This window comes from Malania oleifera, chromosome 1, assembly GCF_029873635.1.
Source record: "Malania oleifera isolate guangnan ecotype guangnan chromosome 1, ASM2987363v1, whole genome shotgun sequence".
NCBI classification, from domain to species: Eukaryota; Viridiplantae; Streptophyta; class Magnoliopsida; order Santalales; family Ximeniaceae; genus Malania; species Malania oleifera.
In genome coordinates this window covers 93,849,416-93,866,261 of record NC_080417.1, presented here as the reverse complement: position 1 = coordinate 93,866,261, position 16,846 = coordinate 93,849,416, and the positions used below count along the sequence as shown (strand labels likewise).

Here is a 16,846-nt window from a genome sequence, read left to right as displayed (position 1 = left end):
GATACTTCGTGTGTACATACACTATTAACATTTAAAAACATTTAATTGGCATTTTAAAATATGTATTGCTCTATAAATCTAAAAAATACATACTGCTGGCTCAATATAGCCCTTTCTATAGTAAATAGGCTCATATATGCCTAGAAGATACAGCCTGGTCTGTAGGACTAAGATCGTCATGCCATCACATACACATGCGACATGCTTCCTCCCATGATGGGTTGTGTGGCCTGGAGGCTAGACCTTGAAAATAGCCGGCCGACTAATGCTAAGTCAAACATAAAGTAGTACGATGGTGCCTACTCAATTTGTACCCAAAGGCGGTCGAAAGGACGAGTCATCCAAAATTACTCTGTCTGACGTGGCCCCAAAATTTTTGCATTAGGGAGTACTTTACCAAAGCCACCAATCGCCTTTCCCATCCACACTCTATCTGAGACATGTGGTTGCATCCCCTACATACATATAGCTACGATATCATGCTTTTACCATGAGATCATCATAACATGGCTCTACTATCATATATCGCAATTTACATCACATAAAACTTTAATCATCATTCATTTCATAAAACTTTAATATATCATAATCTGTATATAATTATGTAAAAACATCTACTAGATACTGACTCAGTAAAAAAAATCAGCATATCATATCTCTCATAACTGGATCGGTAAAATTGACATTTCATAAACTCGACATTCAGCCATCATATCTCACCTCTTGGCATATAGCCATCATATCTCACACCTTGGCTTATAGCCGTTACAGTTCAGTATTAAACAAATCCTGCTCATTCAATGCCAATTAAATCTATACTCATGCCACACAAAATTTATCTCGTAACTCATACATAACTCATCTGCTTGAGAACATAAATACTGCTGCTAAAACTAGGGTATGAATATGTTCAAGTCGTTATTATACTAAATATAGATATATAGCTAAATACGGGAAAAATGGAGATACTCAACCTTACCGTCTTTTGTTGGTTTGAAAACAAATCCGTGGTTTGAAATAACAATTTCCCAATCGATAAAAATGTTTAAAAAGACCAACATTATATTTTAAAAATATCATACTTAAATTTAAACGGTTGGTTTCGCAAATAAAGTCAGTTAACCAAACCCTAGGCCCAAAAACCCTAGAAAAGTTGTAACTATTTATCTAAAAAAAGTTTTAATATTTCATTCCGTTAGAACTCATAACATAACTAACATAATATAATCCCCTTACCCGTTTCCTGAAACACACCCAAGACCCTCGGAAATCAAACCTTAACTTTTTTTCAAAATCAAGAATCCACTTTGCTAGACTTGTAAATATGCACTCCCTAATCCTCATTGTTGACTTTGGTGTATTCGCAAAAGGGGGGTGAATTGGGCATTTAAAAGTTCTTCCTAGGTTCTACTAATCTGGAAACAGTAATACTCCACCTAGGGTTTGTCTATGTACACACAAACCCAAATACAGAGATAAATGTAAGATGTGAAAATTAAATCATGCGCAGCATTCACAATATAACATGCATGTACAGTAAATAAAATACGTAAATGTAAAGTTCACACATGATATATTATCGGGGTTCAGCCAACTGTGTCTACATCCCCGCTTCTGGCTCGCAAGCCTAAGGATTCCACTAATGCTCACTTAACAGGTGGAGCGGCACTGGTTACAAGCAGGTCAATTCATGGGGCTAACCTCAACCTTCAACCGCGCCTTACCAGGATGGTGCACCTAACTTTCCTACCGAGTCTAATCCAATCTGGGACTATTCAATTGGGCTAGTCTCCCTCTTCAAGCCCACGCTTGGAATACAACAAATATGAAAATTTGGCATACAAATAAATGCTTCTTAACTAAGCAGATTATGTACCGATTTAGCACAGTATAATCAATGCACATCAACAAGATAGGATCTATAAGCTCAGTGCAATATGTGTGCTAACACTCAAAGTAATGTTTATATTCAACCAAACACAAGAGTGTATCAACAAGTTAATCTTTGAAACTTTGTATAAAAATATATCTCAATAACAAGCTTATGATTTCAAAGATTTCTAGTAAGAGTATTCTAAATATATCGAAACAATATTTTCTCAATATTCACACACAAGGAGATATTCAAAAATAAGCTTGTAAAAATATTTTTGCACAACCAAAAATACGAGCCCAAAAAAGTCTTGCAATAATAATGTAAAGACCCACTTAGCTATAAGATTTTTCTCACACTTAGATTTGTAAAATTAAATCAGTGGAAAAATCATTACTTAACTCTCAATATAAAAAATCAAATATCAACAAATGTAATGAGAGTTTCTAGCAATGCAAAACAATATATAAACCCTCACAATGCTTTGATTTCTCAAGAGAAGGATAGTATATGAGTTTGTGGGGTTTGTATGAAGGAATAGGGCCCTTAAAAATTCAGAGGAAATTTTTCTAATTAAAATCCCTAATCACATGCTAATTATTGCAAATGAGGGTATATATATAGTCTCTACAAAAAATATGATCGTTTATACATAGCGGGGATAATTAAATTTGTTTTAAATAAATAACTCCATTTTAACCTCGGTAAAAATCGAGCAACCTAAGAGGGTCAGTCGACCATCTTGATGGTTCGGTTGACCATGGTGCTCAGTTCAGTTGACCAAGAAAATTTGAACTACTAGTTCGGTCGATCATTCAAAGGCAATTTCTGAACCGTCGAGGTTCAATCGACCAGGCTAAGTTTTGTTGACTGAATTTTATGATCTTTGGTCGATCAAGTTCTTTTGAACTTGGTGGTTCAGTTGACCAGGGCGTTGGGACTTCCCATGAGGTGGTTCGGTTGACTAGAGTGTTGTAGCTCATTTCTAGTCGGTTGACCAAAGGGTCAAACTATTGACGCCAGGGAGGTTCAGTCGACTGAATGGTTCTACTTGTAGAAGTTTGGTCGACTGAACACACTAAAAATGTGCATTTCGGTCCAAATTTAAATAAAAAATTTTCCCTGATAGCATATGTGATAATGGAGAGTTTTCTAAGTGCTATTGTAATGACCTAGGGTCTTTTCTAAGTTCTTTTTACTTAGGCTAGAAAATTTGGCGTCGGTCGACCGAAGGTGATCCCTATTGTCTTTCTAAGGTCTTGAGCTTATAATCTTATATGCATGATATGCAAATTATTGTAGACCTTGGATAATTATTATTACAGACTCGACATAATGAAATATAGATTACAACAATTAAAAAACATTATGGGTCTTCATTTTCCTTTGGGTTTCCAAGTACCATGATATGATATAATCAATGTAAACCTGCACACACCCTCAGAAACCATCAAATACCGTAGTATTTATCATAATCAAAATAAGGTATGATCTATAGGGTCAACACTCGTGCTAACTTCCGATCGTTGAAAAGGACAACGATTGACAAAAGATCAAAGAGAGAGAGAGAGAGTGTGGGCGTAGGTTCTAGAGAGAGAGAGAGAGAGAGAGAGAGAGAGAGAGAGATTTTGATTTCTTAACAATGAAGCAATTGAAAATCTATTTAGTCACATAAGGTCGTTCGTCAACGAAAGAAGGGTCTCGTTGACGAACCCTAAGCCTGATATTTTTTAAACATTATGGATATATTCGTCGACGATGCTTTGAATTTTGAAGACGAACCTCATAAGGGCCTTCGTCAACGAAAACTTGGATTTCGTCGACGAAACTTGCTAAAATCTCATTTTTCTTTTTCTTATTTAATTTCCTTATTTTCTTGGTTCAGGTCTTTACATCAACTATGGGTAATGTGAAGAGAAGAGAATGAGGAAGAGTTATTTTGCAAACAAATAAATGAAGAAATTTAGAGTATGTTTCACTATTGGATACATTTTATGAAAAAAATTGTTATATATTATCTATAAATATATAAAAGAATATTCATAATTAGATTGATGATAGTAATAAATTGAGAGCAACTCTTTTGCTCCTTGAATATTTCACACTTTTTAACTTACAATTTTTTTTACAAAAAAAAAAAAGATCTTGTATATATGGACAAAAGATAAGATTTAATTTTCAATGTAAAATAATAGATATATATATATATATATATATAATCAAAATAAGTTCAAATATATAGATATAATTTTAATAAATAGGAATGTATGGATATGGGTGCGAATATAGCATCTGCTATATTTTTTTACAATATTTTTAAATTATAAAAAATCCTTAAAAAAGTTTAAATATGATTTTTGATTATTAATCTAAAAATGTGATTAACCCACACATTATTTACGTTCTTCAATGATTGAAACGATTTATGGCGGCCCACTTATAGACTGACTTAACCACAAACCACATATTGTCAGGCAGCAAGGGGGGACGAGCAATGCATTTAAGCCCAGCTTTTGTGGTGGAACACACTGATTGGCAAGTGAGACCTTTTGTAAAAGAGAAGAAAAGCAGGCTGCCAGTAAGTGTGACTCCTCTTTTCTAAAAGAGAGAAGAAAGGCAACATTTAGACGCAAGAAAGACAGGCTAGACGAAATCGCAATGCCCATCTTGATTTCACACCTTCTTGGTCCTTTCCAACTTAATTAAGTACACGTTTGTTCCAATATTCAATGCGCCGTGGTGACAGTGGGTTAGATAGAGTACTCTCCCTGGCCGATGACTCTAGTTGATCCAATGAAGAAGAACACTGAACCCACAGCTCTCACCCCTCTCTCAACACTTTGCCCATTCTACTTCTCTTTTTTCCTTCTTATTCGTCTATCGATTGGCACTATTGCTGCTGCTGCTGCTACAACTACTACTAATGGTTCTAATTGGGACCAGGGTATGTGTTCCGAACGACGATGAAATCAAAAAGACGATTCTGGAGGAAGCGTCTCGTTCTTTGTTTACGGTACGTCCTAATAATACAAAGATGTATCGGGACTTGCGCGAGACCTTTTGGTGGTCTGGTATGAAGAGGCAGATTGCTCAATTCGTGTGACAGTGTCTGACGTGTTAGCAGGTGCAAGCTGAACATCGGAGGTTGATATGGCTGTTGCAGCCTTTGCCTATTCTAGTGTGAAAATGGGAGCATATTTTCATAGATTTTATGATCGATTTGCCACCAGCACTTCACGAGCGAAATGCTATTTGAGTGATCATGGATAAATTGATGAAATTTGCTCATTTTATACTGATGAAGGTTGGTTATCCCTTGAATAGGTTAGCGGATATATATGTGTATGAAATTGTGAAAATGCATGGGGTACCAGTGTCCATTGTATCAGATCGAGATCTAAGATTTACTTCAAAATTCTAGATGAGCTTGTAGGAGGCACTGGAGATGAAGCTTACTTTTAGTATAGCGTTCCACCCCCAAAATGATGGACAGTCAGAGAGGATGATACAGATCTTGGAGGATATGTTGTGAGTTTGTGTGTTAGACTTTGGTGGTAGCTGGATGTAGTTTATACTATTAATGGAGTTTGCAGCTTCTAGGCTAGTATCGGGATGGCACCGTTCGAGGCTTTGTATAGTCAGAGGTGTCGATCTCCTTTGTATTGGGATGAGATTGGTGAGCGTCAGGTGGTAGGACCTGAGAAGGTGAGTTTGATCTAGGAGAGGATTAGATTAGCTCAGAGTCGGCAGAAGAGTTATGCAATTATTTGCCGTCATGATTTGAAGTTTGAGGTGGGGGGTAAGGTATTTTTGCATATCGCTTCGATGAAAGGGGTGATGAGATTTAGGAGGAAAGGCAAGTTGAGCCCGAGGTATATTGGACCATTTGAGGTTCTTGAGTGAGTGGGTTCAGTAGCCTATAGGATTGCACTACCCCCAGCACTTTCGAGGGTCCATGATGTGTTTCACGTATCCATGTTGGAGACGTACGTACTGGATCCATCACATTTTATTAGCTATGATGAGTTGGAAATTGGGGATACGTTAGCATATGAGGAGATACCTGTTAAGGTTCTGAACCGTAAAGTTCAGAAGTTTCGTACTAAAGAGATACCATTAGTGAAGGTATTGTAGCGGAATCACGAGGTTGAAGAAGCTTCTTGGGAATTAGAAACATAAATACGCTGGAAGTATCCACAGTTGTTTTGAGCACTTGTACGTTATCCTACCTTGGGTTGGGATAGGTGGTTAGTCGTCGGGAGTGTGTGTATTGTGAACTCCTGAGACAGTTGTATATGTAATCACGATATTCTTTCGCCATAAATGAGGGTATGTATGTGTATGTGTACGATTGGGCTACGCTATAGTAGTCTCTATTTTTCTCATAGAAATACATATATGTGTTCAGTTATATGTATGAGTTATGAAGGAGATATGGAAAATTTCGAGTACAAAATTTTTGTAAGGAGGGGAGGCTGTAAGAACCAAACCGTGATAGGTGGGTTTAAATAAATAAGAGAGGGTAAAATGGGAATTTTAAGAGGCTTCGTCGACAAAGCGAGAGTTCGTCGACGAAGGCCATGTTTCTCTCGTCGAAGAAGTTCAGAGGCTTGTTGACGAGGAAAAGCCGAGGAGTCTTGAAAAAACTAGAGATCCCAGACTCATTGACGAGGTCTTGGCCTCATCGACGAGAAGACTAGAGAGCCTCATCGATGAGGACACAATTCATCGACGAGATGTGGCCAGGTCAAAGGGCTATAAATAGAAGTTTATTTACTTCTCAGCTAAGAAAAATCAAATCCTCTCTCTCTCTCTCTCTCTCTCTCTCTCTCTCTCTCTCTCACTCTCCCTACTCTCTATCTCTCTAGATTTCTTCGTCATTCGTCATAAGGATCGTGGATTTGAAGTTACCACGAGGATCATGGAAGGATTCTCTACAAGTTTTATGGATCGGAATCCCGTTTTAGAGATTTTTGGGTTTTGGCGAAAAATCGAGGTAAGGTTCGATTTTCAATTCTGATCTAGTAGTTTAGTAAAGAACAATATTGTGAGTATATTTTGTATTATTGATTATAGGTTCTAGAACTCGGTTCGCTATTTAGGGGCCTTAGAGTCTGAGATTGGCTATCTGGGGAAAAGGTAAGGGGAATTGTGTTTATATCGGTTATTTTCGAAATCGGACTTGGTGGAACTGTAGTTCACGGTCTTATGTGTGTTTGGCTACTCATTGGGGGGGGGATCTAACGAGGAAAACTATGAGTTTTTCATGATTACAGCTTTGGGAAAAAGGGGGCGACGGACTGCATTCCTAGTTTTGTTGAAATCGAGCGTATATGTTGATTTATACTGTGTTATAGGGATGACTATGCCTTGACTTATTTAAACTATATTTATTTGGAAAACCACGATTTTAGATTACCAAATGGGTGTGATTTTTTTGGTTATATGAGCATGCATGTGTGTGTTATTGGTTAAATGGCTAGTAGGAACGAGGTTCTGAACTTGTTCCAGGTACTAAGAGTGTTCGGTTCTATATCCGAGGGCGTGTGTTTATTACCTACCATGTAGGCAAAAGTGTCCAGCTTTATATCCGAGGACATGAGCCTATACCAGCTGATCACCGAAGGGTTTGGATCCACCAGTTAGTGCCAGTATGATGCCATGGGAGTCTAGGACTAGCCATGTGCTGGTGGTGTCGTGCTTCGCAGGTTGGCTACGGGCCAACGCCGAATTGTCGCGGACCAGTTTCGAGCCGAGGGGTGTGACGACACTGCGTAGATCGTGGGCATGCGTATGCGTGCGTGTGCATGTATGTACTGTGTAAAATTGGTACTAGATTGCATTTAACTGCTTGTATGTTGCATCATGATAACACTCAAATGCCACACACCGATATAACCTGTGTTATTCTTTACTAATAGGTGTCTCACCCCTACTGTACGTACATTTTTACAGGTCCTTCGAGTAATCGAAACTAGCATCCTGGTGTAGGGAGCGTAGTGGTCGGTGTACTACGATTAGCGCTTGGGTAAGTGTTAGGACTGTATTTTTGGTGGGTTGCTATTTTGAGATGTATTTGGGCACTTGTTTGTACATTTGTGAAAGAGCCTGTTTCTGCTCTTGTATAGACTCTAGTATGGTATTGTATGTGTATAGAATGACCTATTTTCGTTGCGTATATTCTATAGTGTTGGATGTGTATAGGGTGCCTGAGAACCCTACGGGGTTAGACCCTCATCCTTTGTACTATATCTTTGGATGTTTTATTAAATACAGAGACAGGTTAAATTACATTTTCACCCTTGGGTCCCATTTATGGGTTCATGGAGTGACAATATGTTATCGGGGTTTGGTCAACTGTGTCTACATCCCCGCCTCTGACTCGCAAGCCTGAAGATTCCACTAATGTTCACTTAATGGGTGGAGTGGCACCGGTTACAACCAGGTCAATTCACGAGACTGACCTCAACCTACAATCGCGCCTTACCAGGATGGTGCACTTACCTTTCCTAGCCAAGTCTAAGTCAATTCAGGACTATTCAACTGGGCCAGTCTCCCTCTTCAATGCCACGTCTGGAATACAACGAATATGAAAATTTGGTGTACAAATAAATGCTTCTTAACTAAGCAGACTATGTACCGATTCAACATAGTATAATCAATGCACATCAACAAGATAGGATCTAAAAGCTCAGTGCAATTTGTGTGCTAACACTCAAAGTAATGTTTATATTCAACCAAGCACAAGAGTGCATCAACAAGCTAATCTTTGAAACTTTGTATAAAAATATATTTCAATAACAAGCTTAAGTTTTCAAAGATTTCTACCATGAGTATTCTAAATATCTCTAAACAATATTTTCTCAATATTCACGCACAAGGAGATATTAAAAAATAAGCTTGTAAAAAGATTTTTACACAACCGAAAATACAAGCCCAAATGAGTCTTGCAATAACAATGCAAAGACCCACTTAGCTATAAGATTTTTCCCACACTCAAATTTATCAAATTAAATCAATGGAAAAATCTTTACTTAACTCTCAATATGAAAATTTAATATCAAAAAATGTAATAAGAGTTTCTAGCAATGTAGAACAATGTATAAACACTTATAATGCTTTGATTTCTCAAGAGAAGGATAGTATATGAGTGTGTGGGGTTCGTATGAAGGAATAGGGCCCTCAAAAATTCAAAGGAAAGTTTGCTAATTAAAATCCCTAATCACATGCTAATTATTGCAAATGAGGGTATATATATAGCCTCTACAAAAAATATGATCGTTGGGACATAGAGGGGATAATTAAATTTGTTTTAAATAAGTTTAACCCAAATAACTCCATTTTAACCTCGGAAAAAATCGAACAATATGAGAGGGTCAGTCGACCAACTTGATGGTTCGGTCAACCGTGGTGCTCAATTCGGTTGACCAGAAAGAATTTGAGCTACGAGTTCGGTTGACCATTCAAAGGCATTTTCTGAACCTCCAAGGGTTCACTCAACCAGACTAAGTTTCGTTGACTAAACTTTATAATCTTCGGTCGACCAAGTTCTTTTGAACTTGGTGGTTCGGTTGAACAAGGCGTTGGGACTTCCCATGAGGTGGTTCAGTTGACCAGAGCATTGCAGCTCATTTTTGGTCGGCCGATCGAAGGGTCAAACTATTGACCCTAGAGAGGTTCAGTCGACCGAATGGTTTTACTTGTAGAAGTTCGGTTGACAAAATACACTAAAATTGTGTATTTCGGTCCAGATTTAAATTAAAAGTTTTCCCTGATAGCGTATGTGATAATGGAAAGTTTTCTAAGTGTTAGTGCAAGGACCTATGGTCTTTTCTAAGGTCTTTTTACTTAAGCCAGAATATCTGGCGTCAGTCGACCGAAAGTGATCCCTAAGGTCTTTCTAAGGTTATGAGCTTATAATCCTATATGCATGATATGCAGATTATTACAGACCTTGAATAATTATTATTGCAGACCCAACAGAATAAAAATATAAATTACAACAATTTAAAACATTCTGGGTCTTCATTTTCCTTCCGGTTTCCGAATGCCATCATATGATATAGTCAATGTAAACCTACACACACACTCGACAATCATCAAATACTAGAGTATTTATCATAATCAAAACAGGGTATGACCCATAAGATCAAAATAAGTTCAAATATATAGATATAATTAAAATAAATAGGAATCTATGGATAGTCAATTTTACATGAAGCCTAAGTTACAAAAAATACTTTTAATACAAAGCCAATCTCAGTACATTTGAAAAACATATATTTTAACTTTAACTGTTGTAATGATATTTTTAAACGACATATTAGGTTGGAACTTTTTGAAATGTTACTAATGGGTGCGAATATATCATCTGTTATAAATTTTTACAATATTTTTAATTTATAAAAAATCATTAAAAAAGTTTAAATATGATTTTTGATTATTAATCTAAAAATTTGATTAACCCACACATTATTTACGTTCTCCAATGATTGAAACGAATGATGGCGGCCCACTTATAGACTGACTTAACCACAAACCACACTTTATCAGGGAGCAGGGGGGCGGGGGGAGGGGGGGACGAGCAGCGATGCATTTGAGCCCAGCTCTTGTGGTGGAACACACTGATTGGCAAGTGAGACCTTTTGTAAAAGAGAAGAAAAGCAGGCTGCCAATAAGTGCGACTCCTCTTTTCTAAAAGAGAGAAGAAAGGCAACCTTTAGACGCAAGAAAGACAGGCTAGACGAAATCGCAATGCCCATCTTGATTTCATACCTTCTTGGTCCTTTCACCTGAATTTCCAACTTAATTATGCAGACGTTTGTTCCAATATTCAATGCGCCGTGGTGACAGTGGGATAGATAGAGTACTCTCCCTGTCTATGGCCGGCGGCTCTAGTTGATCCAATGAAGGAGAACACCGAACCCACAGCTCTCACCCCTCTCTCAACACTCTGCCCATTCTACTTCTCTTTTTTCCTTCTTATTCGTCTATCAATTGGCACTACTGCTGCTGCTGCTACAACTAGTACTAATGGTTCTAATTACATCCCCACAGATAAAATCCTTCTTGACTGTGGATCCTCACGCAACTCAACCGCACGCGATGGCAGGGAGTGGGCAGGAGACTCGGCGGCCTTTAAATCTGGTCCCGTTGAACAGGACTCCAATAACAGTACATCTCAATCCTTGAGAGCTCCGTTTCAAGGAACTGCAGTTGATCCCGTCCCTTACATGACTGCTCGGATCTCTCGTGCTCAATTCACCTACTCATTTCCGGTCAGCCCCGGCCAAAAATTCATCCGACTTCACTTCTACCCCACTTCGTACCCCGGATTTGATGCCTCTTATCCGTTCTTCTCCGTGAAAGCCGGTCCCTTCACTCTCCTAAACAACTTCAGTGCTACACCCTTTCCTTCTGATGATTCTACGGATCCACAAACTTTCTTCAGAGAATTCTGTGTTGACGTTGCCGAGAATCAGGAAGCACTTAATGTGACTTTTGCTCCAGTAGTTGTGAACACCACTCCAAGGTCTGATGTATTCGCTTTTGTCAACGGAATTGAGATCTTGTCCATGCCCACCAACCTCTATTACACGCCCGCGGGAGACGGTGAAGGCCCCCATAGCATTGGCCAAATAAAAAAATTTACAATTCAAAATAACACTGCTCTTGAGACAGTTTACCGATTCAACGTGGGCGGGAAGGGCATCTCACCCAAAGATGACTCTGGCTTGTTCCGGACGTGGTCTGGCGGCGATTACGATTTCATATTGACGCGAACTTTCGTCCCTAATGCTGACCCGTCAGTTAAAATAAACTATACAAAAGTGCCACAATACACTGCACCACCAGAAGTGTATGAGACAGCCCGTACATTGGGTCCATATGAAGGCAACGAGAAGTTTAATTTAACGTGGAAACTCCCAGTTGATTCGGGGTTCATGTACTTGGTTAGGCTTCACTTTTGTGAATTCCAACCAGAAATTGCAACCATCGGAGACAGACCGTTTATTATCTACATAGATAATCAAACAGCCGACAGTGCTGCAGATGTCATCAAATGGAGCGGCGGTAATAGCATTCCCGTCTACAGGGACTATGTTCTGATGACACGGGAAGAAAGAAACGGAGATAAGCATTTTGTCTTCATAGCTTTAAACCCTAACGTTGAGCTGGGTGGATACACTGATGTAATACTGAATGGGCTGGAAATGTTTAAATTGAACGATTCTATTGGCAATCTTGGCGGATCAAAAGCGAGACTTCCGGCCACCATGACGCCAAATAAGCCGCCTCAACCCGGGCCTAAGACATCAAAGACAAATAAAGCATTGGTCGTTGTGATTGTGGGGAGCGTTATGGGTGGGTTTGCGCTATTGTTTCTTTTGTATTGCGCTATTTTTTCGCGATGGAGGACAGGACGAGGCCATAGTTTACACGGGAGAACCTTATGTTGGTGGTGGCCGCCCTACAAATCAGACTCAATCGGGGAGAAATCTTCATCTATACCTGATAAACTATGCCGTCACTTTTCACTTTCCGATATTTACGCTGCGACCAACAATTTTGAGACTGTCATAGGTAAAGGGGGTTTTGGAACTGTGTACAAAGGTTGTATTGACGGCGATAAGGAGGTAGCAGTTAAGCGGTCGTTCCAACAGAGAAGTCATGGAGCTGCGGCTTTCGCAAATGAGATCAGGATGCTGTCCCAGATTCACCATCTTAATCTCGTGTCTCTGATTGGGTATTGCAACGAAGGCAAGGAAATGATCCTTGTGTATGAGTACATGGTCAACGGGACACTCTCTGAACATCTCTACGAAACAGATAATGATCCTCTTATGTGGAGACGAAGGCTTGAGATATGTATTGACGCGGCTCGTGGGTTAAACTACCTTCACCGTGGAACGGCCCAAACGATCATTCATCGCGACGTGAAGACCACCAACATTTTGCTTGACAAGGATTGGGTTGCAAAGGTTTCTGATTTTGGGTTGTCCAAAATGGGAGGTCCTTATAGCATGCCCGATGCTTCAATCAGTACTGGTTTGAAGGGTACGCCGGGCTATCTGGATCCTGATTACGCTCATCGGAGGCGTTTGACGGAGAAAGCAGATGTGTACTCATTTGGTGTTGTACTATTTCAAGTGCTTTGCGCTAGGAAAGCAGTGAACGATGAGCTAGGCAGGGATCAAGCCGTCCTAGCTTACTGGGCTAAAAAGAAAATACTCGAGGGCACCCTGGGTGAAAACATTGATCCGTATCTAATGGGAAAGATAGCGCCGGAGTGTTTTAGAAAATTCGTAGACATCGCTAGAAGCTGCGTGCGTGATCGCGGAGACAATCGTCCGTCAATGCTTGACGTGGTGGGTAACCTTGAGCATGCCTTTGAGTTGCAGGTAAGTGCAGAGGCCTCGAACCAGGATTTTCCAGACTTTCACCAGCTGGACTTATTTCCGCATAGTGGAAGTCTCGATGAGGGCACACTGGATTCAGGTGATAGTGGGTTTAGCAGGACCACAGCTACTGCTACTGGTACCACCAGTAGTGCTGGCTTCAGCAGTTTGCCTAGTAATTCTGATTTTGATTGCACAACCTCGTCTAATGATCGAAAGAAATAAGAATTTAGAATATCTATTACGTGTGGAGGATTTAATTTTGTATACATATATAATGGAAGATTAATAATAGCATCGCTGATCTTGAGGGTGGTGCAAAAGGATAGGCGCGTGTGCTTGTTGTATTGCGTACCACATTCTTGTAGTTTGGTATGCATTCATGCGGGGTTTGATTTGCGTGTTGTCGTGGTAGACTTTAGTTTGTCAGACTGCAAATTGTAAAGTGCAATGAACAAACATTTGGGTGGTGTTCATTTTTAGCGTCATCAACATGGCCTTGACATAAGTTGAAGGTGGAAGTTATATTTTCTTTTGAATATAAATATATATATATATATATATATTTATGTGATGATTGACTATTTCTTTTGATAGATTTAAACCTATTAAATACTCACTAACTATCTCATTTTAAACTATTTTAGGTCTACCATACTCTTTCTATTGCCATCATAATAACTAATTTACTTTTTCTCACTCATGCATGGCCTGCGTTGCAAGTATTCATGTTATTTGAGTCCTGAATCCCTTATCTTAATTTTTATATGAGTTATACCCAACTTACCACAAATATGTTCATTTGTTAATTTATCTTTCATTGTTATATCACTTATCAATTTAAGCATTCTCATCTTGACAACTTTTATTTTTTAAATATTTTTATTTTTTCGTCACCTAATATCCTCATCCATATAGTATAACTGATCTTATAATTGTCTTATAAAATTTTCGTTATTTTTAAGGATATTTTACGATCACAAAGCACACTTGAAACACTTCTCCATTTTACCCAACATGCTTTAATTCTATGCATTTTTGCATTACATTATCTTCAATTACCTCTCCAGCTTACATAATAGGTCTAAGGTATCAAAATCTACAAGTGCTATTCATATATATATATATATATATATATATATATATATATATATATATATCTTAACTTAAAAAATTATAAAAATATTACCTAATTTTTGTAATCATGCAACATTTTTCATAAAAAAGAAACAATGGTAAAAGATTTTTGACACTATTTTCTTTTGGAAATAAATTTATTTATTATTATTATTTTTAAATAATTACAAAAGTTGTTAAATAAATAAAATGTATATTCTGAAAAAATTCAATATATAAAAAAAAGATTACAAGGGTATATATATATATACAATAACCCAAAACTGAATTAACAACTAAACTAACAACTCTAATATGCTCCCTCAAGATGGAGATGGGAAATAAGATTTAACATCACCATCTTGCAGTAAAAAAAAAAAAAAAAATTGATGAAAAGGACTCCATTGAGATGCTGATGATCCGTGGGAGGAGATGTCGATGCCCAGTGTTAGCTTTACCATGATCCCAAGAGGGGGGTGAATTAGTATTTTTAAAATTTAATCCCTAGGTCAATCTTCTAACAACTAGTATATTAACAATCCTATGGTCAATCTAATGCAAGTAAAGTAAATGTATACCAGAAAGTAAATAGTGCAATTTAATCAATCACACAAGTACCAGAAAGCAGTAAAGAGAGGGTAACATGCAGGTATGTTTTCGAAGTTCGGCCAATCGCCTACGTCCCCGCCTTGGCTAACAAGCACAATGATTACCACAATAATTTACTCATTTAAACGGGTGGAGCAACACCTATACAAATCAGGTCAATTAGCACATGATTGACCTCAACCTTTACAACAATCCTTACCGGACTGGATTACCGCCCTCTCAGTCCATGCTTGGAATCACTCAGATTTACATTTAAATGGTACAATAGAAAGGTGCTTTCACGTAAAGCAGATTTGTACCCAAATGCGTTCAATCACATGCACTACAAATGATTTAATATGTAAGCTTAGTGTGGTTTAAATAGTTCAACTCTCAAATGGATTTTCTATCAGTGTAGTGAGTACGTGAGAGTGTCAACAACAATTTGTGTATCTCAAAATGTTCAATCAAACGTGTTCACACAGAATATCAAGTGAGTTTTAAGTATGTCAATCAGTAGGATGTCTCAATCACGAATAGTGTCAAATATGTCAATTAGTAGGATGTCTTAGTTACAAATATAGTGTATATGCTTGGTTTGCAAAAGTTATGCAATTTTTATATTCAGAAAATGATATATATACTTAAATAAATATTACCACAAAGATTAATATCACAAACACAAATATCTTTTTACAAATATATCAATATAGATTCCACAAGATATTTGAGTAAGTTTGACAATGTTTTTGCAAGCCCAAATAAATACAAAACTTCCCAAGTTATTGCAACGAAAATGCAACACTCGAAAGTTCAATACAAGTCTTCTTAGGATAAGCTTATTAACAAAGCCCCCTAAGAGAACTTAGGTTTTACTCTCGTAAAATTGATTCAATCTTACAACAATGAGAGAGCAAACCTTTTTGTATAAACACTCAAAACACTTATAAAGGATTTAGGAACTTGAGAAGGTAAGCTAGAGTGCTTAACGTTCATGGGTGCAATAGTAAGTGTCCTAGGGTCATTTATGGGTCCTTTTGAAGACACCAAAAAAATTCGGTGTCGGTCGACCGAAGGGTAAACCTTAAGGTCATTTTCATTTTGAGCATTGTGAGCTTACATATTAAAACATGCATGTGGGGTGTGTGATTATTACAAGTAAACACCCTAATTTACTATTACAAACCCTTTACAAAAATGAATTATATATTACAACATGAAATTATTGGGTCTTGACTCTTCACTATCTTCCATGTGCATTAAGATCTTTCAATCTGAGTTCCTGCACATAACCTCAAACACGCATTAGATAAAATGAGTATTTGTCATAATCAAAACCGAGCATGACCTATAAGGTCAACACCTAGAGAGAATCAACAATCTCTGATTTTCCATAAAAGCACCATCAGCATGTGCCATAAAAGCACAATCTATCTCTTATTTTCTATAAAAGCATCATCAGCATTTTCCATAGAAGCAAAATGCGTAGAAGACTCAAATTCCACCATAGAAGTGAAAAAGAAACAGAAAGATCTCCAAATGAAAATCAACAAACCATTCCAACAGATCTGTTATAGCTCGATCAAATTTGGTTCTGTAAGCCGTAGCATTGTGAATCACCAGTGCCATTCTTTCGAACACTTGGAGCACACGTAGGTAAATTCTTTGAAATGAAACCACCAAAATTCCAAAGCAGAATATGGGAGAAAGAAGAAAAGTAGAAAATCCGAGGAGTAATCTTGATTGTGAACGAGAACGCATGAATCTTGATTGCAAGAACTGTTTACTTGTTCTTTAACGCTGGAAGCCGAACTTGAAGTTATCACTGCCGGAGACTGTGTCGTTGGCGGACCTGACAGCGGCTTCGAGA

The 16,846-nt window shown here is 38.0% G+C and overlaps 1 protein-coding gene across 1 annotated transcript; it reads left to right on the top strand.

The window, feature by feature from the left end:
• Positions 1–10,422: 10,422 nt before the first annotated feature.
• On the top strand, positions 10,423–13,748 carry LOC131163486 (receptor-like protein kinase FERONIA). Its single transcript, XM_058120084.1, has one exon. It carries the CDS (start codon positions 10,780–10,782, stop codon positions 13,495–13,497), a length of 2,718 nt encoding a protein of 905 aa, XP_057976067.1. The 5' UTR covers positions 10,423–10,779; the 3' UTR covers positions 13,498–13,748.
• Positions 13,749–16,846: the final 3,098 nt, after the last annotated feature.

Bases quoted from the DNA above. Each gene is read 5' to 3' on its own strand.
- LOC131163486 (XM_058120084.1), top strand. From the start codon at position 10,780: ATGAAGGAGAACACCGAACCCACAGCTCTCACCCCTCTCTCAACACTC.